At 41.3% G+C, this 27,358-nt stretch overlaps 1 protein-coding gene across 1 annotated transcript; it reads right to left on the reverse strand.

Annotated features, from left to right (window-relative positions):
• Positions 1-7,656: 7,656 nt before the first annotated feature.
• tgif1.S (TGFB induced factor homeobox 1 S homeolog) lies at positions 7,657-23,163 on the reverse strand. The gene is given in 3 exon segments (NM_001086951.1): positions 7,657-9,122; positions 13,826-14,052; positions 23,043-23,163. Coding segments are annotated over 3 exon segments (819 nt in total). The 5' UTR covers positions 23,059-23,163; the 3' UTR covers positions 7,657-8,546.
• Between the last annotated feature and the right edge of the window lie 4,195 nt (positions 23,164-27,358).

Consider the following 27,358-nt stretch of genomic DNA (forward strand, 5'->3'; position numbering starts at 1 on the left):
GGATTCGGCCCTTTTTCAGCAGGAGTCGGACTCGGCCGAATCCTTCTGCCCGGCCTGAACCGAATCCAAATCCTAATTTGCACATGCAAATTGGGGGCAGGGAGGGAAAACGCATGACTTTTTGTCAAAAAACAAGGAAGTAAAAAATGTTTTCCCCTTCCCACCCCTCATTTGCATATGCAAATTAGGATTCGGATTTGGTTCAGTATTCGGCTGAATCTTTCACGAAGGATTCTGGGATCCAAAATAGTGGATTCGGTAAATCCCTAAGAACAAGTCCAGTTGATTTGACCTATTACTATGGACAGTGGCGGACAGTGGACTAGAGTGCAAAAAAATCTTCAGCGTACAGAGTGGGCAACTCCCATCTAAGATAGGACAATGTTATTGTTACTTTTTATTGCTCATCTCTATTCAGGCCTCTCCTATTCATTTTCCAGTCTCTTATTCAAATCAATGCATGGTTGCTATGGTAATTTGGACCCTAGCGACCAGACTGCTGAAACTGCAGACTAAGGAGAAGCCGAATAAATAGCTAAATAATTCAAAAACCACAAATAATAATGAAAAACAATTGCAAATTGCCTCAGAATATTTAAAGTTTATTTAAAGATGGACAACCCCTTAAAGCACAAAAAAAAACTCAAATGTAAAACTTCAGCGTCTAAAAGCTCATATAGTTTATGTAGAAGTCAATGGGAGTTGTCCTAAGCAAAATTTAAGCCATTTTTTCAAGATTTTTTTTTTTTTTTAATGTTTGTAGACCCATTGAAAATGATGAGTAGAATACAAATTTTATTCAGTTTAATTCAATCACATTTTTTAGAATCCAACTTTTTAATAAATAAGCAATTTCACAAATTTGAATTTCGATCAATAGGCCTCCCGTGCAGAAGCCAGGCAGTATTATATTTGTTATTTTTACCTAAATACCAACCGCCTGCCCCACTCGCAACCAAAGAATTTTTTACATGTAAAGACAGGAGAAAATTCTTCCAAAAACTCTGAAACCCAGTTTGCTAATATCTTGTGCATTAGTTATTGGCCCCTTTAGTGTCTATAAACTAAAGAATAAAAATCCAGACTTACAGTGCACAGGAATAGTAAATACTGCGCATTTCTTGAATTTAAAGCAAGCATGGCACAGTTGTATCAAATGAATTCTCATGCATGTTTCATCGTCTCTGTATCCCCACCTTTCTACATACCCACCCGTGACCAGTTCTCCTGCATTTCTCAGGTTGGGAGAAACTGGGGGGAATTCACTAAAGGGCGAATTTTTGTCAATTCGCTAGATCTAAGCTGGCAAAGGAAACTCTGGCGAAAGAGGTAACGTTCTGTAAAATTTGCACTGTAGTGAATTTGCGGAGTAACAATCGTTCGCCTGAGTGAAAATTTGCCTGGCGATAGGACGAGAAACTGCTTTAGCAACGGTCTCTTTTGTTAGTGAATTGTCCTCTACGCCTGTTAGTAAATTGGCAATGTCCTTACGGATGTAATTTCTGGCAAATTTTTCGCTACCGACAGCCACTTTGCCTTTTAGTAAATCTGCCCCACTGTCAGGGAAGGCATAGCTATTTCTCCAATCACAGTGGATTCACACATAATTCCATGCATATCTGAAAAATTATCAAAACGATAAAGATTTTCAGTAAAACTGGCCTCTAGACACTAGTGCGTACTTTATTCCCTCTGACACACACACCGTATGGGTTTAACAGCAAAGCTCTCTATAGCATTAGAATTCCTTAGAAATGAAGTATTCTATTTTTTGCAGATGTTGCCGTATATAAAAGAAACTTTTTGTAATGAATCAAGTAAAAGATTTGTAATATTTAAATGGAAATAAAATATTTATGATATATTTCACAGCCTTCCTTTACTGTTTGACTCTGCACCTTGGTTTTTATTTCAGTATTTACCTATTACAAACTGTATCTGGAATGTGACGAGTGGCAGATCTGCATTCCCACAATGTTTTTAAATGTGTCTTCTTTCATGAAACTTTGGAAGTGAAAGCATTTTGATAGGAATGGGAGAGCATTTTTATGCATTTCTGGAATATATTTTTTATTTCCTATGGTTACGTACTTATGTTTCTGCGTGGACTAACAGTTGTAAATAAATTACTGTTTCCCATGTTAAAAAAAAAAAGAAAAAAAGGAAAAAAAGAAAAGAATAAAATACTTAATGCATTGCTGGTAAAAGTGTGGAGTTTTTCTTTGCTGGATGAAATGAACAAGTGATTCAGACTTCCAGAAATATTTACAAATACAGAGAAAGGAATCAAAGTTAGAAGTAAATTTAGAGTAGGAAAGTATAATAAAATGTCATTGGTGAAAGGTAGTAGATGCAGGGTTGGACTGGGCCGGGAGGGACACTGGGGAAAAAAGCCATGACGATGATGGGCGGAGTGTGCTATGTCAAATGGGCAGGATTATGATGTGGTGATCAGATGTGGAGATACTGCCAGATTTTCCTTATTTGGAAGACCGGGCAGACTGTCTTGACCCGGGCAGACCTGAAAACCGGGCTGCCCTGGTCAAATCCAGACAAGTGGCAACCCTAGGTGGGCCACAGCCCTTGTGTGCCCCACCGGCCCAGACCCACAACAGAATGTAAAGGAACTTTCAGGGTACAAGTGAAAACACAGCTTTACACGTTTCATGCAAGCAGCAGGCACTTAAAGGGCATGTAAAGGGAAAAAAATCCCATTTTTACTTTCTTTAATGAAAAGAAACCTATCTCCAATATACTTTACTTAAAAAATGTGAACTGTTTTTATAAGAAACCTGACTGTATGCAGTGAAATTCTCCCTTCATTTACTGCTGTGGATAGGAATTGTCAGATGGTCCCTAACTGCTGAGCAGGGAAACAATCATGCTTATGAACAGCAGGGGGAGCCCTTGTCTTACTTCCCAGCCATGCAGAACTCAAGCAGCTTTGTTTATGACGATCCCTAAGCAGCCCAGACCACACTGAGCATGTGCACAGTCTTAGTCTTGCAAAGATGTTTAACAAAGTTACAAGAAGTTGACCCCCTGCAGCCAACTTTGAAAGCATAAATTATTTGTTTGATTAGGCTTGTGGTGCAGTAAGTTCATGTTTATATTTAGTATACAAAATACAGCATTTCTAGCCTTATTCTATTTAGACTTTACATGCCCTTTAATCATAGTCTTTTATTTTTCAACACAATTGGCAAAAATACTATACTATTTCCATTTTGAATGATTTCTAGGGAAATAGTTACATTCCTTTACAAAAACCAAGCCTGGCTACTGATGTAATGACAGCTGGCTGATGGCTCTGTCATGAAGACTTATTAGGACAACAATACCCAAGTAAAAAGGAGGAACACACAGCACCATCCAGGTGCCTCAATAATTGTAAAGAGATTGGCGAGTGTGCAAATATATATTCTGGGAAAACAAAAATGCAACCCTATAAGAAACAGTAGTACAACATATGCAACAGTATATTCAACAGACAGGAGGGGTAAGACGAAAAAGGAAAAATAAATGGGGAAATGTTGGATGTATTTAAAACTTAAATTTTATTGAGTAAATAGCTACAATGTTTTGCTTTTAAAAAAAGATGGGGTTCAGGAAAAAAAAATTTTAAAAATGGTTTTAAAAAAACAAAACAGTTTTAACTTGCAATGTGCTCCACTAACATTAGCCTGCCTTTCACTCAGTGTAAAGCCCTCAGCTCGGGATCATTCTCAGATTGCAATGACTGGAGGATGTATATCTTCAACTTATATATAGGTAGGGGTTATTATCCAGAAACTCATTATCCAGAAAGTTCCAAATTACAGGAAGGCCGCCCCCCCCCATAGACTCCATGCTAATCAGACAATTCTGATATTTAAAAATGATTTCCTTGTATTCCTCTGTATTAATAAAACAGTACCTTGTACTTGATCCCAACTAAGATATAAATGAATCCTTATCGGAGGCAAAACAGTTCTATTGGGTTTATTTAATGCTTAAATAAATTTTTTGGTTGATTGAAAGTATGGAGATCCAAATTATGCAAAGACCCATTAACCTGGAAAACCCCAGGTCCTGAGCATTCTGGATAACAGGTGACATACCTGTAGTTAGGGTTGCCACCTTTTCCTAAATGTGTGGGGGGCGGTAACAATAAGGGTGGGTGTGATGTCAAAAGGGGTGGAACCGCAGTGCGGGGATTTCAGTTAAGTTTTACAGGGGATTGGGGGTGGGCCGAGGAGTATTTTTAAGGGTATTACAAATTTACCGGCAGCTAGGCTTAAAAAAAAAGTCCTGTGACAAAATGCTAGGAATTGTAGTTATAACATTCTGCCACACTAATGTACAAAACAATATCTATTGTGCCATAGCTTTATGACATACAGAATTCCTACACTATGGAGAATTCCTTTGCAGGCCTGTTTGACAAGTGAAGTCCCCAGTGACAATAAACCAGGACCCTTAGGACCAGGGCACATGGAGCATTGGCTGCGAGGCTCTCAACCTGAAGAGGATCTGTTCCCTTTTTCCAGTTCAGTTGATCGGAGTGCAGGCACATGGAGTGGAGCAAAGATTGGCCCAAAAAACATGAAGGCAGACATTTTCACTATAATCTCCACTCTGTGTACCTGTATCAAAGGGGAAGCTGTACTTTTAAGTGAAGATTAACGGAGCTAGGGAATGGAGCTGATCTGCTTCACTCAGCCTGCAGAAAAAACAGTGCTTCATGTGCCATCAGCCTTATGGAGGCCGTTTATCAGATTATGTCTGTCTGTAATGCAACTGTCACTCAGCTGAATGGTGATTTGCAACCTGTTTAGGAATAGGTGCCAGCAAAGTCTTGAATTAACAGTCATGTTTATTGACCGGAATCAATGCTTCAATTTAAGAAAGCAATCAAAATCAATTCTTTCCTAAGGGATTAGAGTTCAGTGCACATCACAACCCTTGTTTTAAACCCAAGACCATTGATCCTTATGAGTATCTGTTCTCCATCTGATGCCCTTTTAGCACTTTTGAACAGTTAATACCTTCATAACAAAGGTTTTTATGGGTATAAAATAAAAAATAAAGTAGAAAAGACCAGACAATGCAAAAATGTGATCTTTATTGTCTAAATGCACCCCATGTGCCCAGACAGGTGGATGCCATTACAATTAGTAGCTGCCTGCATGGGCACATTGGCACTTTATTGGCATTTTCCCAACAGGCAGAGGAAACACCAGGTGTGACTTTGGCCTAAAGACCCTAAATGAATAAAATGCTATATTCTAACTTCTTTCCCAGCTGCATGAAAGATCTACACCGAAAGTGCAGGGGACTTATACGAAACCATTGGCTTTTTATGGCTTATGTTCCTGTTTCCTGAGAAACTCGGCCATAGTTTATTTCTAGAGGATAGATTTCAAAGTACATTGGTCTCTGCTTTTTTTTTTCCCCACTTAATCGTTTTAGCATTCAGAGTCAACATATGGAGATATTTTTAGTACCATGTCAATCCATTGTGGTGGAGGAGCTCTCTGTGTCTGGAAGTAATGCACAAACACACTGGAAAATAAATGAAATTTAAAAAATAAAATGAAAGTTCTGAGGGACAAGGGTGTATTTCTGCATTGCACATGTAATAAAAGCCCAATATGATATTAAGGAAAAGACCAAGACTTGCTTATCTAAGTGTTTCTACCCCTCCATGTGCCTCCAGGGATGTCATGGATCTGATACCTACTCAATGGACTATTTTTCATTCCCTTATTGCTTTAACTGAATGGGCAGTGGCAGCTCTGATCTATATTGCTCTGTTTGTTGTGGACAAAGAACAAAAGGCACTGTGTATAAGGGTTATTATGTCTGGCTGCATGAAATAATGATGTCACAAAAATGAGAAAACCGGTGATGCGTTTGGTCTTTTTTTTTACCGGCTGAATCCCTGTTTCATGCTCATTACCATTAGTAGCTCTGGGGGTTGGAGACAGTCAGCTTTGTGGGTGACATTTGCCTGCGAAAGGCAGTGCATACAAATGACAATACCAAGCACTTGTCCCCAGTCCGTTGAGCTGTTAACAGCCCAGACGATGGCCCCATATGCCAGTGCCGTAAAGTAATTAGAAACTGGAAATGCATTTAAACAGCCAGCAGCAATTCTAGAAAGTGACATCCCCTCAGTATAATGTATATATTCACTTGTTGACAATTTATCTGGATCCCATTGGCCAGCATTTTTGCTCATTTCAGTTACTTCTAATGACACTGTGCCATTCACCCTCCATCAGGTTAAACCCTAAGTCAATCTAATTGGTATACAATGAACATACCTTTGTGCCGCCAGAAAGGAACCTGATGAACATTCACTAAAGGAACAGAAGGATTATAGGACATAAAGGGAAAGACAAACAGCAGCAGATTTATATTGCACATATAGAAATAGTAATAGAGAAATGATTAGTGCTATGTTTCCGGCAGAGAATCACCACCAAAATGCCAAGACATCAAATCTAATAAGGTAACAGGTTTATTTATCCCAGGAGATTTTGCAGGATTTGAATGACTTCCAAACCCAAGTACTGATGCCGCTACCAGTGAATGAATGGCAGAAACAAGTAAAAAAGCTCATGGGTGCCAAAGAAGGAGTGAGTCTGATTTAGAGTGCCAAGAATGAGCTTGTCCAGGAATGGGAATTTCTAGGAAACAAAATAAGTTCAGACAACATTGAATTTAGAAAAAGGATGAATAATTCTGGCCACAAATTCATCTCACACACACACACACACACAGACACACACACAGACACACACACACACACAACAGCAATGGAAAGAGAAATCTTATTTTTAAAAGGAAGAGTAGTTAACTTTTCAACATACATTTATTTAGTACAGTGTAGACCAGGGGTCCCTAACTTTGTTTCCCTGCGAGCTACAGTCAAGTAAAATTCGCTGCGGAGTCAAGTATGAAAAAATGTTCTGATGGGGGTTCCTTAGAAGGGCTGTAATTGGCTAATTTGCAACCTCCATGCTGTCTGCAGGAGTCTGACAGTATCCTTGGCCTTAAGGGTAGGACTACACAGACTTTTTCAGCACGATCCAACGCACTGCGACGACGCGTCTGCATCCGACAGTCGTGTCGCATGGGATCAACGCTGCAAATTAATCTCACATTTCTATCGCTTACCTTGTTTCCGTCACATGCGTTTTCGGCGTGATACGAGGCGCTGTGAAAACGTCTGTGTATTCCTACTCTAATACCCCCGAAAGTTGCCTCAATGTCAGTGATTTAAAAATCAACACCTGCTTTGAGGCCACTGTGAGCAACATGATGAACAAGATGGTCATTGGCCACGGTTTGGGGAATATTTGTGCAGACAGTGATGTTCTGAGACAAGTTGCAATTAATTAATTTTTGTGGTTTTCAACTATAGCCAGTCAGATGACTTTTCAGCACAAAGACAAGGAAGTCAAACATTTTTTTTTGCGCACTCTTGTTATATTATATTATAATATATTATAATATATATATTATAATATAATATATTATATATATATATATATATATATATATATGCTCTTGTTATGTTCCCAGCTTTCATTCAAAAAGTACAAAGCTTAGTTTATGAATTGAACCGTCTCATACGACTTACAGGAATCAAAATAAAAACAAACACTGTTTTTTTTTCCATTGTTATTTCTCTATATTACAAAAGTATACAAAAATAATACAGGTCATGGAAACAAATCTTTACATAGCAGTTAATATTCCAGGTGGGAACAGAATCCAGTTACAAAGTATTCTAATGCCATTCCCAGGTAACAAAAACACAGTTTGTATATTACCTTAAACAAAACACTTTATTACATTGTGGGGGGAAAAAAAGAAACCAATTAAAAAAAAAAGAAAATCTAGTTGTAGACAGTATTGAGAGCATATTTCCTGCTCTGGAATGATATAAAAAGTTCTAGTTTTTTTTTCTAAATATTGCACAGTGTGAAAGGTACCAAAAAAAAAAAAAGTCACAATCTTGGGAAACAACTCACATTTATCTACCAAGAAACATTAGAAGAATGTTGTTTCTACAGTAGCTCTAACTTTATAATTATCTGAATGAAATGCAGTGTGTGTGTGTGGATATAGCATCTCCCTCACCCCTGAGTACTGCCTCTAGCTCATGGATGAACCACTTGCACCCCCCTAGCTACAATTTGTAGCAACTAGAGGGATGTAGGTTGGACGCCCCTGGACTAGATCACTGCATGAATAAGCCAATGACAACTTTGCGTTAAAAAAAAAAAATGACAACTGAGAATCTTTCAACAGTCAACTTGAGTCACAGTTCTTATGAAGATTAAGACAAATTAGTCCAAGCTCAAAAAAGGTAAGACTTCTGTTGGATAAGAATATTCCGCTTGAACAGTTGTACAAAAAAAATGTAATAAAGAAAAAAAAGAAATACAAATATATAGATTCAGATAATGTGAACAGTTTGTTATCAACCTGGGCAGTCCAAAAGAAATGTTTTTTGAAAGTTTTTTCTAACTCCTAGGAGAAAAAAAAAAAAGTTAGGCCATAAGTTTAGCCTGCAGCTCCATCTCTGCCGCCTGTTTGAGAGCAACATCCACCAATAACTGAAAGCCACTGAAATCCTGGTTATGGTCTGGGGGAGTTGGGGGTGGAGTGTTGAAAAGTCCACTCTGTGCATTTGTGTTTTGTCCCGATTTACTAGTGTCTTCGTGGTACAAAATGGAGGTTTCTGTGAAGTTGTTTGCGTCGGTCTGCTGCGCTTCTGGGATTTGTCCAGCGTTCAACACATGGGTGAAATTGAAAGGCGCGTCACTTAGTGACGTTACAGTGGTATGACAGATCACAGAAGGCCGAGCGAGCAGAGATTGTGGAGGAGAGAGTTTAGAGGCCAGTAACTTCCCTGAGCTCTGATTGGCTCCTGCTGAAGTGAAATGAAAGGAGTTCTCGTCTATAGTGGGAATGTACGGCTTTGTGCCTGTTGGAGAATCCATCTGGATCACGTCGCTTATCTTGGCCCCCTTCCGAGAAATGGTGAACTGATTAGGGTCCTTCCCGTCTTTTCTTAGCATATCAGGCAACAGTCTGCGGCGCGCATTGATGAACCAATTGCAAACCTGGAGAGCAAAAGGAAATACAATCAAGGTAATTCGTTGGATTTTTGATAAAGTACATGAAATATTACATTATGAATGTGACAAATGGGTTATTAATGCTGTATAACAGAACACACAATCTCAGGATTTGGAGAGAAATAAGAAATACACAGGAGGTAAATGAGGATTAATCCTTGCAGTACTGTAACAATGTAACAAGTAAAATAAAAAAGTAAATGAGATTCAAGCATGTATATTTGTAACAGAACACTCTTTCTTTAAAAGAATTGTTCAGTATACAAATAAAAACTGGGCAAATAAATAGACTGTGCAAAATAAAAAATGTTTCTAATATAGTTAGTTAGCCAAAAATTTAATGTTTAAAGGCTGAAGTGACTGGATGTGTAAAATAATAGCCAGAACACTACTTCCTGCTTTGCAGCTCTCTTGCTTTCCACTGATTGGTTACCAGGCAGTAACCGATAATTGACTTGAGGGGGGGGGCACATAGGTCATAACTGTTGCTTTTGAATATCAGCTGCATGCCAAGGATCAATTGCAAACTCACTGAACAGTTATGTCCCATGTGGGCCCTCATAAAGTCGCTGACTAACTCAGAGAGAGAGCTGAAAAGCAGGAAGTAGTGTTCTGTTATGTTAGACATCCAGTTAGAGCAGCCTTTAAACATTAAATTTTTTGGCTAAATAACTATATTAGAAACATTTTTTATTTTGCACAGCCCATTTACCTAGTTTTTATTTTTACACCAAACTGTTCCTTTAAGAGATGAAACAGGTTCTGTATGCAGGACTACATACAACCCCAGACACCAATTCTCCCAGCGGTTTCTCCCAATACAAAGGAGCACTTGTCAGACTATACACAGAAGGAGTTCTGCCTAATAAAGCCCCAGGAAATTTCAATCTATAAATCGTCTGAACATTCTCATTTTTTAAACGTTTCTTCCGTGTGACTTCCCATACCTGAGGCTAATGGTGGGAATTTTTTTTCCTTTGAAACAAGATGTTGTTTGTCATTTACCGGAGAAAGGGCAGTGACTCATTGAAACTGCAGAACTTGTGTGCTACCAGGCATGTCTTTACTCCAGGCTTATCTTTGGAAATTAACTCTCTCCATAAAACTATACAGACTTTATTAAACAAGTTCAGTATGTGGGAGGGAATGGTCAAGTCCCCCCCACACACACACACTTAACTTACGGATATTAAAATTAACCTTTATCAGTATTTTCACACAATGTGCAAATGTCATTATTTTCTCTCCCTAGAAAACACACAAGGTTTTGAATTACAGACTAGAAGAGGGAGCAGGTCCAACACAAACGTAACCAATAGAAAAATAACTTGCTGTCAAACCCTGTGATCAGATAGCATTTTGCATTCTAAGGGCAGAGACACCCGTGAAAATTCGGGGAGATTTAGCCGCAGGGCCACGAAGCGAATCTTCTTCGGGCAACTAAAAGGCTTCTAATACTAAATTGTCGGCAGGATGGCACTCTGATCGCTTCGTTTTCCGCTTCATTTCTTTGTGAGGCAACTTCGCGAGTGCTGGGCGAATAAATCTCCCTGAATCTTCGCCTGTGTCTCTTCCCTTAATGTACAGAGAGGCAGAATATATAGATATAAGATCGACTTCCCCTTTAAATATATAAATACTTATATAATATAAATTGTATAGATATTTTTAGTATTTTATGTTGACTTCAATGGTATTATAAAAACTTTAGACATATGGACATATTAGGACACTATGTAAGATACAGCAGCTTTAGAAATACTTTTATTTACAAAGTGTTGTCCGCTGGAGCTTACAATCTAAGTGCCACACACACAGAAACGATACATTTTATCAGGAGCCAATGAAATCGGCATATCCGGAAGGAAATTAAGCAGACATGAGGAGAACATAGTAAGGTTTTCACCTAGTTTCTCAGCACATGGCACAAAGCGTGAAATCAGCTTTGTTATCTAGATTTTAATTCAATTCAGGATCAGCCTACCCCAATGATTAGGACAGTTCTGCAGTCTAGTACTAAAAATTGTATTCTCAAACAATTTGCATTTGGTCTTTTTTTTAATTCTTTGCTTTTCTTACAACACTGTAGCTGGACAGGCTGGAATATAAATATGCTTCCGAAATTCTCACTCAGTCTGAAACTAGCCAGTGGCTTGTATGACATTGGGGCCACTAACCAACAACCGGATAACATTTTAAATTCAAACTGGAAGGAAGAGATGTTTTAAAAGCATACAAAAAAAATAAAGGCCAAACGTAAACAATGTTAGAAAATCAATTTCTACATCATACAAACACCTGGACAATGTTTATCATTCCAAAATTGAGGAAGCTTCTGCCATTATTATACAAACTGAAGCTCTTTACATTGGTAGTCACTAGGGCAGTGATCCCCAATCAGTGGTTCACAAGTAGTGACAAGAGCAAATTTATTCACCAGCCATGGATTTGCGGCGAAATTCAGAATTTCGCCATGGTGCGATTTTTTTTCATGAAACGGCTGCGAAAATTTGCAGTGGGAAAAGTCGCCGCGAGAAAACGTCCATAAGAAAAAACATCCATTGACTTTAATGCATTTGGAGAAAAAAAAGTGGCAAATTGACTTTAATGCATTAGGACGAAAAAGTCGCCATAAGAAAAAACGGCTATTGACTTTAAGGGTAAGGGCACACGTGCAGATTCAGGGAGATTAGTCGGCCGACGACAAATCACTTCTTCGGGGCAACAATCTCCCTGAACTGCCTTCCTACTGGCTATAAAGAAAAATCACCAGCGGAATGGCGCTTCGTTTTCCCGAAGTTGCTCCACCAGGAAACTTTGGGCGATTTCGGAAAACAAAGTGCCGCGAGTGCCATCCCGCTGCCAATATTTCATTATAGCCGGCGGGAAGTTAGGGGAAGGCAGTTTGGGGAGATTGTCGCCCCTGAAGAAGAGGAAATTTGTCGCCAAGGAGACTAATCTCCCCGAATCTGCCGTGTGCCCTTGCCCCAATGAATTAGGACGAAAAGGTTGCCATAAGAAAAATCACCCATTGCCTTTAATGCATTAGGAAAATAAAAGTCGCCATTGGAAAAATGCGATTTGTGAAGTTTCGTTGTTTTGGCAAATTTTTTGGCAAAGCAAAACAGGACAGATTCTCTCATCACTACTCCTTGGATGTTGCTCTCAGTGCCCTCAAAGCAGGTGCTTATCTTATGAGAAGTTACTCTGCTGTTAGTGACTTCCCATAACCTAGTGTCATCATAGAAGCCTGTTTGTAAAGTCCTTTGAATGACAAATATGCTATCAGAATACTATTAAATCTCTTGTGTATATATATCTAATGACAGGCTCTGGACTTTGATACCACAGCCAGCCCAGAACTACTGAAACATGTAGTAGCAAGAGCCTCCCAGTGCAACAGGTTAACTTTACATGAGATATTGTTGGACTACGTGTGAACATGCCCCTAGGATGTCACCCTGGCATGATAATTTAACTCTAAAAGACAGTTGTTGTGATTATTGTGATACCAATTACATTGTGTGCTTTTTAAAGGGATACTGTCATGGGAAAACACGTTTTTTCCAAAACACTTTTTTTTATTTTTCATTTTAAAATCTGACATGGGGCTAGACATAGTCAGTTTCCCAGCTGCCCCCAGTCATGTAACTTGTGCTCTGATAAACTTCAGTCACTCTTTACTGCTGTACTACAAATTGGAGTGATATCAACCCCCCCCCCTCCCATCAGCAGAACAATGGGAAGGTAACCAGATAACAGTTCCCTGACACAACAAAACAGCTGCCTGGTAGATCTAAGAACACCACTCAATAGTGAAATCCAGGTCCCACTGCGACACATTCAGTTACATTGAGTAGGAGAAACAACAGCCTGCCAGAAAGAAGTTCCATTCTAAAGTGCTGGCTCTTTCTGAAAGCACACGACCAGGCAAAATGTCCTGAAATGGCTGCCTACACACCAATATTACAACTAAAAAAAATACACTTGCTGGTTCAGGAATGGAATTATATATGGTAGAGTGAATTATTTGCAGTGTAACTTAGGCTATAATGAAAAGTCGCCTGCGCTAAAGCACACGCGGCGATGCGTTTTCCATAATCACCCGAAGTTGCCTCACGGAGGAAACTTTGGGCGACTTCGGAAAACACATCGCCGTGTATGCTTAACGCAGGCGACTTTTCATTATAGCCTATGGGAAGACACGCTGAGGCAGTTCAGGGAGATTGTCGCTCAGGAGACGAAGCGATTAGTCGCCAGGCGACAAAATCTCCTCGTGTGAACTAACCCTAAATAGTGGATAACTGATAACACCATTATATTATAAAGAGCTTATGGGCTGCCCCCATTGCTACACAGCAGCTTATTTATATAAACAATAGTAGTGTTTCTGAAGCAAGCACAGCAGTGTTACCAGTGTAGGGCAACACTGCATTATATGTTTATTACTTTAAAACACTTTCATTTTTTGATGTTCCTGTTCCTTTAATGGCATGCCCTTCTATCGTGTAGCTTCTAAAAATATTTTCAGTGCAGGTCCCCGACGAAAAGTGAAGCCATATTGCTACTGAAGGTTTTGTGGTTACACTGGGATTTATAGGGGTGCTGCTGGACATACAAGGTATATATTGATGTCACAGTACTGTTAGAAGAACTACTTTATAATTTTTTAAAGAATCTGTGTGTACCTGTAGTGTGGAGAGATGTGTCTGACGGGACAGGAGTGCTTTCTCTTGCTCAGAGGGATAGGCATTGTAGCGGTGTTCATAGAGCCAGTCCCGCAGAATCTGCACCGATTCCTTAGGCAAGTTTCCACGTCTCCTCCTCTTCCCTGAGCCAGCAGTGGAAGAAAGATCCAGTGGGATATCCATACCATCGTCATCCTCTGTCTCACTGCCTGATAGTGGAACTAAGCCTGGGAGACAAGCAAAGACACAATTCACTATAGTGTGGTTTCCAATGGCAAAAATTACAGACTGATATATATCAATCCTATGCAATTTTCCTAGCGCTTCCCTTAAATTTTAGTAAGTGGGCTCACCTTCTTAATTGAGTCACACCGTAAAGACCAAAAGATTCATCAATACACGTTGTATGAAGGAGGCCACAAAGCATCCGCAGTACTGTGCTGCAAAACTTTTATTCCAAAATACACAACATTTTTCGAGTTAGCAAGGACCCTTTCTCAAGTGCACTTGAGACAGGGTCCTTGCTGACTCGAAACATGTGTATTTTGGAATAAAAGTTTTGCAGCACAGTACTGCGGATGCTTTGTGGCCGCCTTCATACAACGTAGACTGATATGTATGTTGCATGGGAAATGTTGCATTATTTCCTGTCAATCACTGCTTTCATACAATCACCCCCAGGCCTATTGGTTAGAAAAAAATATAGTTACAGTGGTGTGCAACCCTAAATGTACATAACCTATAACACAACACCAAACCATGAGAATCTAAACCACAGGGTGCAAAAAAAAAAAAAAAATATTAAAAAAAAAACCAAACAAAAAAAACCTGATTTCATGGACATCCAGGAAATGGTTTCATGAAAAAAGCCACACACTTTTCTATTAAATTCAGCTATTTACACCGCAAACCAATTCAGAAGTGCCTTTAAAGTCCTACAGCTTGATAGTCTGCTTTAACTCTTTCACTGCAAACCGCATAACACAAACTTCTAAAAGCATGTGATACCAGCATAGACAACGCTGTCTTAATGCGGAGGTCTGGGTCAGATTTTGATTGACAGGTAGGTCTTATGAGTCTTTTAGGGGGCTGTCTTTCCTAGTAGATGTTTAGAGTTTAACTCAAATAACCAACTCCAGTACAAACAACATCTTACAAAAAGAACCAACTCTGGCACATACACTGCAGGCAGCAAAACAAGATTTGAGTGATGTGCCCGCCCTCCCACAACCCACCCGCATTTGATTTCCGGGTTGCTTTTATAGAACCCCCCATGATGTCACAAAAGGGTGGACTACAAAGCTGGCATTTGAAGATGGCAGGCGGGGAGAGCAGAAGAGCTCAACCCCAACCTGTGAAGAGTAGTGCGAGGCCGACTTGATCCAACTGGGTATCGGGCCGGCCCGCACATCACTACAGCATTTCCATCAGAGACGGTTATTTTAAAAGAGTGAACTCTTAATACATCTTCAAGCAACCCCCCAAAGGATCTATTAAACCTAACTGTCAATCAAAAACAGACTCCACCTACTGCAAGCCGAGAAATAAAAGCGAGACAAGTTTTTGAGTTTGGGACAGGGAAGAGCTACTTGTTTATTTCAGAAACTGTACAGAATATTTAATTGATTATATTTAAAAAGTTTCTTAATCCAGTGAGATGAGGCTTGACTCAAGGTTGTCGGAAGAGAACATGAAGCAAAAGCTTAACTCTGTTTACTTCATTTAGTAAATTGTTCCCATTCAGCAACCAGCAATATTAGCCTAATTTGTGATTTGCCATATTGAAGGAAGTATTTGCTCACCACATACATGCAGTTCTGTGTTGATTTGAGAAAGGACCCACGTCTCTAAGACGATGTTCCATTTTTATGCAAAGTCAGCTTGGAGTGGCTGACTGTACTGGAATACCATATGTTATTATGGCCTGTGTCAAACATAAACACCTCTTTAATTTCCCTGGCTGCCAGAGCATTCTGTCAAAGGAGAGAAGAGCCAGGAAACGCACTCGGATCTAAAAGTGACTGTAAACAAATACAAGTTCATTGTGTCTTTATAGCCCAAGCAGGAAGACTGCCCAGACCAATAATACAGTTGGGGAGTGTTGTTATCATGGAATTCAGTAAGTACACACAGCTTCTCAATTCTGACATTAAAATGGCCATAGACTCGATATAATAATGTACAAAACAAAGTCAATCAGCTCATCAATTGGGCTGAACAGAAAATTTTAATCAGGCTCCTTTGAAGGCACTCGAACATGGGCCACTGTTAGTGCTGGATCATTAGATACATGTAGGATTCTATTATTTCTACCTGTATATCTGACGATTCAGCTCTAACGTGTTTGTATTGAAAACAAATGATCTTTCCTGCGACCCTTGTTATATCTATGGTCGCATTAAGTCTCTCCCAATATGCAAGCAATGCATTAATGTTATGTACCATTTCAGGTGAAGATGGACTCAGCTTTCAACTTGACTCCGCTTAATTAGAAAAATATATTTGGTTACAAATAACTAAAAAAAAAAGTTTACTCTTTTCTTAAAGCGGTGGTTCACCTTTGAAATAACTTAAAGTATGATCTAGAGCAGGGGGGATCCCCAACCTTTTGAACCCGTGGGCAACATTCAGAAGTAAAAGGAGTTGGGGAGCAACACTAGCATAAGAAAAATGTTCTTGGGGTGCCAAATAAGTGCCGTGATTGGCCATTTGGTAGCCCCTATGTGGATTGTCAACCTACATTGAGGCTCTGTTTGGTAGTGCACCTAATGCACCTGGTATTTATGAAACCGAAACTTGCCTCCAAACCTGGAATTCAAAAATAATCCTCTACTTTGAGGCCATTGGGAGCAACATCCAAGGGTTTGGAGAGCAACATGTTGCTCACGAGCTAATGGTTGGGGACCTCTGATCTAGAGAGTGATATTCTGAGACATTTATAATTAGGTTTCGTTTTTTATTATTTGTGTTTTTTGAGTTATTTAGCTTTTTATTCAGCAGCTCTCCAGTTTGCAATTTCAGCAATGTGTTTGCTATGGTTTAAATTACCCTAGCAACAGTGCACTGATTTGAATAAGAGACTGGAATGTGAATAGGAGAGGCCTGAATAGAAAGAAGAGTAATAAATATTAGCAATAACAATTAATTTGTAGCCTTACAGAGCATTTGCTTTTTTCAAAGGGGTCAGCGTCGCCCACTTGAAAGCTGCATAGAGTGAGAAGAAAAAGGCAAATTATTATAAAACTATAAAAAATAAAAACCAAGTGAAAAGTTGCTTAGAATTGGCCATTCTATAACATACTAAAAGTTACCTAAAAGGTGAACCACCCCTTTAAAAGGAGGAAGCATAAGGTCCAATTCAGTCCATCACTGAGAGGAATTGTGACCTGTTAAAACCTCCACCAAAATCGGGTCACTAGATGTTTTTGTTTTGTTTTTTATCACTGGGTCAAACTGATCGCTTTTGGGGACCCCAACCCATGAATACACCACTTAAGTCTGTGCAAAAATGTACGGGTATAGGATCCGTAATCCGGAAACCCGTTATCCAGAAAACTCTGAATTATGGAAAGACAATCCAAATTTGTAATAATGATTTCCATTTTCTCTGTAATAATAAAATAGTACCCTGTACATGATCCTAACTAACATAGAATTAATCCTTATTGGAGACAATACCATCCTATTGAGTTTATTTAATGTTTACATGATTTTCTAGAAGACTTAGGTATGAAGATCCAAATTATGGAAAGATATGTTATCCGGAAAACCCTAGGTCCCAAGCATTCTGGATAACAGGTCCCATACTTGTATTTAAACTACTTGATAAAAGAATATTTGAGAATGAAAGCTGCAACGCTGAGAATGCCAGGGTTGTATTCATTTTAGAGCACCTGTCAAATGTAACCCGACTGCATGAACCTGTACAGCTTACACTTAATAAGTTTTACTAAAGTCCAGTGGCAGAATCCAATTTATATGGTTGGACCAAGCTGTAGTAAGCTAGTACTCTTCATAAAATGACCTCAAATCTTACATTTATCTTTTTAATGCTCCCACACAGTCAGGCCAGGATAGAAAACACTGGTCTATGGGAGGCATGGCTTGAATTAAGTGCTCAAAACCAAGTGGCCTTAAAAACAGAAAAATAATATTCTGCAATGCATTCTAGCCATACGATACACAGGAAGCCAAAGGGCTATGGCTTTAATAAGCTTACATTACTCTTCACATCTACCCACAATACTGGTTAAAGTAAATAATATAAAGGCCTGCTTTCCTTAGAAAATGTTATTTACTTTGCATTCAGCCTGTAAAAATGCCAAAAAGGTGCTTTGTTCCTCTGCCATATGATTGCATTCAAAGCCATTTCCTTTCCTGTTTAGCTGTTATAAACTACTGCAGATTTTCTGGGGTCATCTTGAAGAACAATTTGCCTCATTGTGTTCACATGGAATGCGGCTGCTGAATGTACAGACTGTGTACAATGTCAGATTGATCTGCAGGGGCTGAAGCGATTGGCCAGATAGCAGCAGGTCTCATCCTGGCCCCAGAGCAACTGTTTTTATTTTAAAATTGTGACCCCAGAAATACAGGGAGGTTTTTTGTTTTTTTTTAGGAAAATTCAGCTTTTGGTCTGCATGCTACTCTGAGATGTCATAGTGATATTTGACATATGGCTTTGAATCAACTGACCCTAAGCCATGAGGAAACAAGAAAGGTCTTCAGCGCAATATGTTATAGACCTATGCGTGCCCAAGGGATTAACCCAGTTCTGCCAGTGAGGTTAAAAAGGTGAAACTGACAGATGTCATTAAAACTTAACGAAGGGCGATGATAAAAAAACATGTGTGGGTGCCTTACAGGACAAATCTGATAGCAGCATGGTTTCATTAGTAATTATCCAATCCAGCCTGCACTTGTAATGAATTCTGTAAATTTCCGATTACAGAAAGGCTGTCTCCCATAGACTAAATTATAATCTAATAATCAAAATCTTTAATAATGATTTCTTCTTACTCTGTAATAATAAAACAGTACTTTGTAATTGATCCAAACTAAGATATAATTACTCTCTATTGGAAGCAAAACCAGTCTATTGGGTTTATTTGATGTTTACATGATTTTCTAGTAGACTTAAAGGAGAACCAAACCCTTTTTATTAAAATCCCCTAGCCCCCTACCCTACATAGACTCCCCTCCCTGCTCCCCCCCCCCCAGCCTAGGTGTTACCCTGGGTAAATGCCCCTAGATTCAGGGCATCGGATTTCACGGGCACCATCTACTTCTGTTCGGGAAGAGATCAGTGTATCGGCGCATGCGCAGTTGGCACAATCTTCCGGTCTCGAACAACTGCGCATGCACCAAAAGCGCATGCAACAAAAACGCCTTTACACAGGGTAACACCTAGGCTGGCGGGAGCAGGGGTCTATGTAGGGTGGTAGGGGGTTTTAGTAAAAAGGGTTTGTTCTCCTTTATAATATGAAGATCCAATTTATTGAACAATCCCTTATCCGGTAAACCCCAGGACCCAAGCATTTTTTTTTTAACAGGTCCCATACATTTTGAAGCCAAATGCACAATAGTGACTTTCCATCATTCTTGTGATGGTCAGACCTCAAAATTCCCCATTACATGTAAAAAAAACTGGGTGGGTCTAAATGCACTTTGCAGCCAAATATGAAGTGGATGCAGTTGCCAAAAGTAGTTGTAATGTGGTGTATCTGTTTAACAGCTGGAGCAATAGTCATGTGGCAGTTCATGATTCATGGAAATTGGAGCGTCCGTGCAGAGAAAAGCTAAATCTGAATCTTCTTTATCCGTATTCCACAGGTACCGGGTCAAATCCATTTCCCGCAGAACTGTGTGATGCAACTTGACAGATCCAAAGTATGTGACAGATGCAGAGGCGGACAAACGAGGCCTAATAAGATGCACAGTGTCTACACTGTAGACTAAATAAATGACATTAGGTTACACGCTGAGACTGCACATTAGCCCCTTATTAACAAGGCTTGGGACTATGAAATATCATTAGAACTTTGATACATAGATGCTGCAGGAACGTAACAGTCCTTTACTGCAATGAAACACAGAGCTACTAGTAGCAGTTACTTCTTGTGGCTACAAATACCCTGCCATAGACAAAACTAAGAATTGCCTCTGCTAAAACACACATAGGGGCTATTTATTAAAGTCTGAAAAAAAAATTCTAGTTTTTATTTTACTATAAAGTTGGAATTTAGTGGGGGAAAAAAACGAATTTTTCAGGATTTATTATACACCTAGGATGGAAAAAGATTTTGTGGTTTTTGAGGAAAAATCAGTAAAGAAAAAACTCAGATTTTCGCACAATTCAAATTTTTGGCGATTTTTTTCCGAGTTTTTTCCTCACACAGGAAATTTTTGGGCAAATGTATTGATAAATAATGAGGAAATAACTTGTATGGATTTGGAGTATGGGGTATATTTAAAAAAATAATGAGATACATTTGGATTTTGATAAGTAACCCGCATAGTGTCTTGGAAGAGACAATTATCACTATTGTCTATTTTGTAGCCGTGACAAGTAGCTCTGTGTGCCGTTGCCCTCAAGGTCTGAACTGTCCCTGGATTAGGACTACTGAGTAACTAGGTACATCCAAGTAAAACGCTCGCTGCGATTTGACGCATGACAAGAGCTGCTAACAAATTGGTTATAATAAGATTACTGAATTACAGAGCAACGGTTTGTTTTGCATAAAGTAACGCTGGCATGTGAAAAAAGGCTGCACATTTGCAATGTAAACAGGGAAAACTGACAGCGTTCTTAATTCACTGCTCCTCTGGCAGTCAGCCAAAATGTCAGCATGTTGTAATAGGGAAAAACTGCAAGATGCTGGCTCTGCAAGCCAATATGCTCATCCACCAACATGCAATTCATGGGACTTTCCATGGCACCACAACTGGTAAAAGTTCCTCAACTCATGTTTTGGGCAACAAAACTGCCTATGCCTTCGATACGAAACGCGTCAGGATTGTGATGTTTTTAACTTGCTGAAATAAAACTTGAATGTTTTATTTAACAAGTGGATCACGGAGTGCTTGCCATTCTTTGCTTTTTGACCAAAATAATAGATAAGATACAAGAGGAAAGCTGAAACGTGCAGGAGCTGCTTTGCTACAAATCCTCCTGCAAGTGTATACCAAAATGTTGGGGCTAAAAACATGGCTGAAGCGATAGCTTGTACGGCATTCCCTAAAAACTGTAATTTCTATCAAATATGGGCATGCCCCCTTTCTGCTGAGTAGAACAAAAGATCCAACATGCTCAAGTGGTGATGGCAGCAGGGTTGCCAGGTCTAGTTTTCAAAAACAGCCAAAGCCAGCTACAAAACCAGCCCAAAACTAGCAAAAAGGAACTTCAAAAGTAGCCCAAAAATTGCCCAATATGTGTAGTGAAAATAAAAAAGTCTTAAAAATAAATAGATAAAAATACGTCTTTTTCAATTTTCACTGATTTGCACATTTTTTCATGAACCAAAATCAGAAAGATTTGACCCTCTTCACCAGGGGCATAACTACAGAGGGGGGCTCAGGAGGTACAGGGGCCCCATGAGGCCCTAATCCACATACAATTTCAATACATATTGGTAAAACAGCTCAATGTCAGACATTTCGGTGGCCAGCAGATTTTTGCGCCCAAATTGTCCAAAATTGAGGAAAGTCACCGGAAAATGCAAAAATGCTAAAGAGGGAAGGGAGATGGGTACAAAGTAGGGATGCACCAAATCCAGGATTCGGTTCGGGATTCGGCCTTTTTCAGCAGGATTCAGATACAGCAGGCAACCCTGGATGGCAGAGAAGGGGCGGAGTTATAAAGTTTCAGGCATCTGGCAGCAGTTTGTCACATCCTGATCTGTCAGCAGCACTGCCCCCTCCCTGTCACTCTGCTCCTCAACTGCCAGTCCGTGCTGTCTTGTGCTTGAACAATGCTGAGCACAACCCAACTCACATGGAAAAGAACAAAAAAATGAATCTCAGCAGCTCGTTTCTTTCTTTCCAGCTGAGCTCTCAGTATGGAAGGCAACTGCCAAACACACACACACTGAACTTATGTGATGTTCCAATGAATAGAAAAAAGTAGAGAGCTGAACTGTAGCGCTGCCCCTGGGCAGAATGTAGCACAAAGTCTAGTGAACTGTTTCAGCAAGTGACAAAGCAAAGTGTGGGGATTTGGGCAGGGAAGGGAGGAGTTCCCGGGGCTGCTCCTGAGACTTGTCACTGGCCGTTGGAGGAGCACATGGCGAGCTGAGGAACAAAAGAAGTGTAACTTGTAGGCAGCGGAACTTTGCCCGAGTTGTTGTGGGAGTGAGAGCAGAGGATTTAGTCGCACCGTGTTTATTAGTCGCACAGTGTTTATAAGTCGCACAGTATTTATTAGCCGCACACACACATCTGCTTCCTGTACATGGATCTGTCCTTAAAAGTGATGTAGCCCTTCCCCTGGAATGTGAAGCTGCTGCTGCTGCTCCTAAACAAAGACTTCGCCAGACACTCAGGCTGCTGCTCGTAACGTGCTCGAAGTTTTCCTGCCGGTTAATAGTGAGGGGAATGGGCGCTCACACTGACACTGCTCCGAGCACATGGGCTGCGACTGACTTTACCTCGTGCTCTAACTTTCTTTGTTCCACAAGTTCAGCGGCGCGCGGCTTTACTTTCCCTTTGTTCCGTCCCGGCCAGAGACTTTCCCCGGGCACTGCCTGCGCTTCCTCCCCCCCTGCCTGGCGATTCTTACCCCTCACAAACTCTTCCATCACTCGTAAAAACTCGCTCCAACTTCGCTCCCCGCTAGCGCCCTATTAACATTTACACACGCACGCACACACATACATAGAACTACACGTGTGTCACAAGGAGCACAAGTCAGCGGGAGCATTGGCAGTTCTATTCAGGGAATAAGCCCCGTGCCCCCCCCCTGCAATGTGACATGGGCTGCCCCTTACTATGAGGTAACAGACAGCGCACCTGGACTACCGAACACGTTTAGTTTTTGGGGGGGTGCCCAGGACAATTAAGAGAGTGGGGGGAATAGAGGGGCGCTGGTATCACTATAGACAAACACACACTGACAGTGGATCCGCATGGGAATACAGTACAGAGTGGAACACACACTCCTGTCTCCATCAGGCGGCGGCTCAGTCACACAATAAAGTTCATCCGAGGCGGCAGCTCTTACCTTTCTTGGCTTTCATTGTAGCACGGGGCCGCCGGGGATCCCAGCTCAGAGGCAGAACGTTAGTGCGAGAGGCAATGCACAGACACACGGGATGCCCTGAGCTCTATCACTTCAGCGTCTCTGTTCACTTTTACACTTCACCCACAGGCGCTTTCTTTTTGTTTTAATCCTCGTCTACTTCCCCCTCCTCCTCTGGCTCTTGTTCCAATCTGCCCGTCTCCCTTCAACTTTTCTGTCTGGTGCCACAATGAGGCAGTTAAGGTTAAAGCCAGAGGTAGATGTAACGCTCTCCTCCCTCCCCCTTACACTAATGAGTAATGGCTTGTAACAGCAGCAGCAGCAGCTCGGCTCTCACACCCTCCCCGGCCGGGACTGTCAGACACACACACAACACACACACAGTGGGAGGAGATATGAGCCTCCTGGATTCCCCCTTTCTGTTTCCAGACACACTGGGCCTGTGACACTGCATGGGCTGCAGGGGGAGCTTCAGCCAGTGGTGCAGCCGCTTCCTGTTATTTGCTTTCTTTCCCAGACAGCCGTTTGATCATTAAACTGCACAGGCGACTCCTGGGTTTTTTTTCTCCCTCTCTTTAATGCTTTCTCTTTTGACAGCTGCCTCTCTGCTCTGTCTCCTGTTGCTACGGGATGAGCCAACCAATCACCCTCCCCCTCTGCCACAAAAATTCCCTCCAAACTGCTGAGAGACAAAAAAAAGTGAGCTGGGAGGGGGAAAACAGGACTGGATTAGGATTCAAAATAGGCCCTGGCACTCCTAGTACACAGAGGCCCAAACAGCCCTCACCAGCCCACTTAAGGTGGCCATACACGGGCCGATAAAAGCTGCCAACAGAACGAGTTGGCAGCTTATTGGCCCGTGTATGGGGCCCTCCGATGGGCTTCCCTGATCCATATCTGGCCAAAAGTTGGGCAGATGTCGATTGGACGGGACTAAAAATCCCATTGGACCACGGGCGCATCTGTTCCGCGATCCAACCGCCCGTTGCCTTTTGTTAGGATCCGATCGTTGGGCCCTAGGGCCCATGATCGGATCAGCCCGATATTGCCCACCTCAAGGTGGGCATATTGGGGAGAGATCCGCTCATTTGGCGACATCGCCTCTCCACGTAAGTGACCTTTAGTCACTTTCTATTGCAATTTACAGCAGCCCCTCTGGCATTTGCCAGAACCCACAGATTGCCAGTCCGGGCCTGGGGAAGAATCGTAGTGCGGTCTGTTTGTCATAATACTCCTTAAGCTGGCCATAGACGCAAAGATCCGATCGTTCGAATCCTTGAACTATCGGACTTCCAGATCTCGCGACCTGCCACTAACCATTCTGATCAAATAAAGTAGTAAAAGAACAGATCAGCCGATGTTCTGCCCCTGACAGCAATCGTACAAAAGTTATGTCCGACAAAAGCTGGTGACAGTCTCCCTCTGAAAATCATACGATCTGCAATACACGCAGAGATATTACCGGCAGCCGACAGAAATCTTTTAACCTGTCCGATCGACCAAATGACCGATCTCCGCCAGACAAAAATGTTGGGACTCTCCACACACGGTCCAAAAACCGTAAGAATCCTCGATTTGTACGATTGGATCTTTGAGTCTATGGCCAGCTTTAGAACACAGCCACATACAGCCTGTCTCTTGCCGAACTACATCTCCCGCAGCATTCCAAGGCAGCATTAACCGGGGATCTCCTGGCTGAATATCATTGTTCCAGCACAAATCTCAGTCTCACGCTAGTTCTGCTTTAGTAAACTTTGGTCATTGTAGCTTTTTTTTTTTTAACCGCAACTCCCTCAACCCCTGAACATAGCACTTTTATACCAGATGTGGCTGCTATCCAGGAGGTTGACAGTAAAGCTAAAGGAATGTAAGACCTCATGGAGGGGGCGGATTCCATATCTGGCCAAGTTGTGTTTTGTTATTCCTCCCCTATCTATTCCCAGCTTGAGTTATAGACGTGCAGATATGATCGTACTAATCTTTGTTTTGTATGATTTTCGGCTTGTGTGTGTAGTGAGTGTCCCAACATTTTTCGTGCCATGGCGATCGGTCGTTCAGACAATCAGACAGGTTAGAAAATTTCTGTCGGCTGCAGATAATATCTCTGCATGTATTGCCGATCTGACAATATCATTGGGAGAATGTCACCAGCTTTTCTCGGACATCGTACTATTGCTGTTAGGGCAGAACATCATCTGATCTGTTCTTTTACTACTTTATTAATCTGAAATGTTAGTGGCAGGTTGGGAGATTGGGGCGTCCGATATTGCAGGTATATCTAAACGTCTATGGCCAGCTTCACACTCAGGCAGCAGCACACAAACATTGCAAAAAGAAAGCAATGTTCAGTATGGCAACCCCTGCTGAGTAAAAGATGCTTGCTTCCAGGTCTGGGATTCAAAATAGTCCCTGGCATTTAAAGTACACAGAGATCCATACAGCCCCACACCGGCCCAATAAATAGTGACTGTCTGGCATCTTACAGCAGCCCCTTTGGCATTTGCCAGAACCCACAGATTGCCAGTCCGGGCCTGCTTCCTTCCAAGTCAGTTCAGAGTTAAACAACCTGTTCATGCTCATTTTGGCCACTGAGGGTGCTGTTTCATCTGACTTTAGCAGTGGAAACAGTATGACAGCTCCAACATGGTATACTAGGATATACTGATTTGCACTGCGATTGGGTAAATAAGGGTGTATGTGTTGTGTGGGCAGCACAGGGGTATGTAGGCTCCTTGGAGCAGAAGCCTTATTCCAACTGTGTATTGAATCTCATAAAACGAATGTATTTATTTTCCCCTTATTAGATATTGCTATGTTCTCCTGTAATTACTACTGAGCAGAGAACATGCTGCTGTCATCTGGAAAGCAAAGAATGCCTCCTGGAAGCAGTAAGGCAGCTGATGACAAACTGTTAAAGTATCCAGTGAATGGTTCTAGTTATGTTCCCCAAAGGCACACTAAGCTCACTGAGTCAGCAGCGCTGGCTACATGAAGCCAAAGGGAAGAGGCTGCACTTATTATTGTAGGCAACAGAGGCTCTGACACTGTCATTTGCAGCGCACATGCTCTGACTCCTGGGCTGGGAAAGCAAATTCATGGCAAATGTTTACGAGACTCAGCTGCTTCCTCCTCCGCTGCAGCCACTTGACTTTCTCATCGGAGAATGTTACGAAATAAAGAGGATTTCGCAACCAGTAAAGCGTCGTCAGTGTTTTTAGGTTATTGCACCACAGGGGTCAAGTCTGACAACGCTGAGATGGCATCTGTTACCCGCCCTATTGTAAGAAATCTAAAATCATTGTGTCATCTGGAAATATGGAACTTAAACGGAAATGTGTACCTTTTTGCTTTTGTTCAGCAGTTTTTCTCTCAGAAATTCAATCCCGTTGAACGTCCCACAAGCCTTGTTGTTATTAGAGCCTATGGGAACTGCTGATCTTGTGATAGAACTTGTGGGACAATGAACTTATGAAACAAGTGCAGGGATTTTAACAGGGGTTGCTGCTGTGCCATAATATGTGTCTTTTCTATTGAGCTGAAAGGGGGATATTTATGGGGATTCTTAGCATGCTCGGTCTTTCCCATAGTAGTTGTGCAGTCTACATGTACCCTGTACCATATGTCACATTTTTTGGTTTATTGTGCCCACAGAGCAGTGGGGTCATTTCATTGCATTGAGGCTGAAGTGGAAACCAATAGATTACTGGATGGGCCAAGTCGTATTTGCACCTGCATGCTCACACCCCAGCTCAGTGCTAACATTGCTTGTTCCCCCTCCAATTGCACCTCATGAATCATGCCTTTTATGCCTACCTTTAGGTCAAGTCCCAATTGTGCTCTTGAAATTCTTTATGGATAGATGTATGCAGGAGCACCCATTTGCTGCTTGTGCAATGCACTGTCCAGCTGTGGGGGTTGAGTTGAAGCAATTTGGCTTAATTTGGAGTAAAATTGGTGCGATTTCCACCATGAGGCAAACTGCGACAGTTAGCTCTTTCCCAAGGCAACAAAACACACAGAATGCCTTATTCCCCAAATCAGGGGAGGCTTTTGTAAGTTAAGGTGGCCATAGACTCAAAGATCCGCTCGTTTGGCGCCAAACGAGCGGATCTTTCCCCGATATGCCACTAAACTGCATGGCTATATCGGGGGTAATTCGAACGTTCGGCCGTACGGCCGAACGATCAAATTACGATGCGCCAAGTGGCTCCAACGGGTCGGTCGGGTAAAAATCCAACCTTCCCGATCCATATCGTGGCCAGATATCGATCGGGAAGCCCGTCGGAAGTCCCCATACA

The sequence above is a fragment of the Xenopus laevis genome, chromosome 6S (assembly GCF_017654675.1).
Source record: "Xenopus laevis strain J_2021 chromosome 6S, Xenopus_laevis_v10.1, whole genome shotgun sequence".
Taxonomy (NCBI): Eukaryota; Metazoa; Chordata; class Amphibia; order Anura; family Pipidae; genus Xenopus; species Xenopus laevis.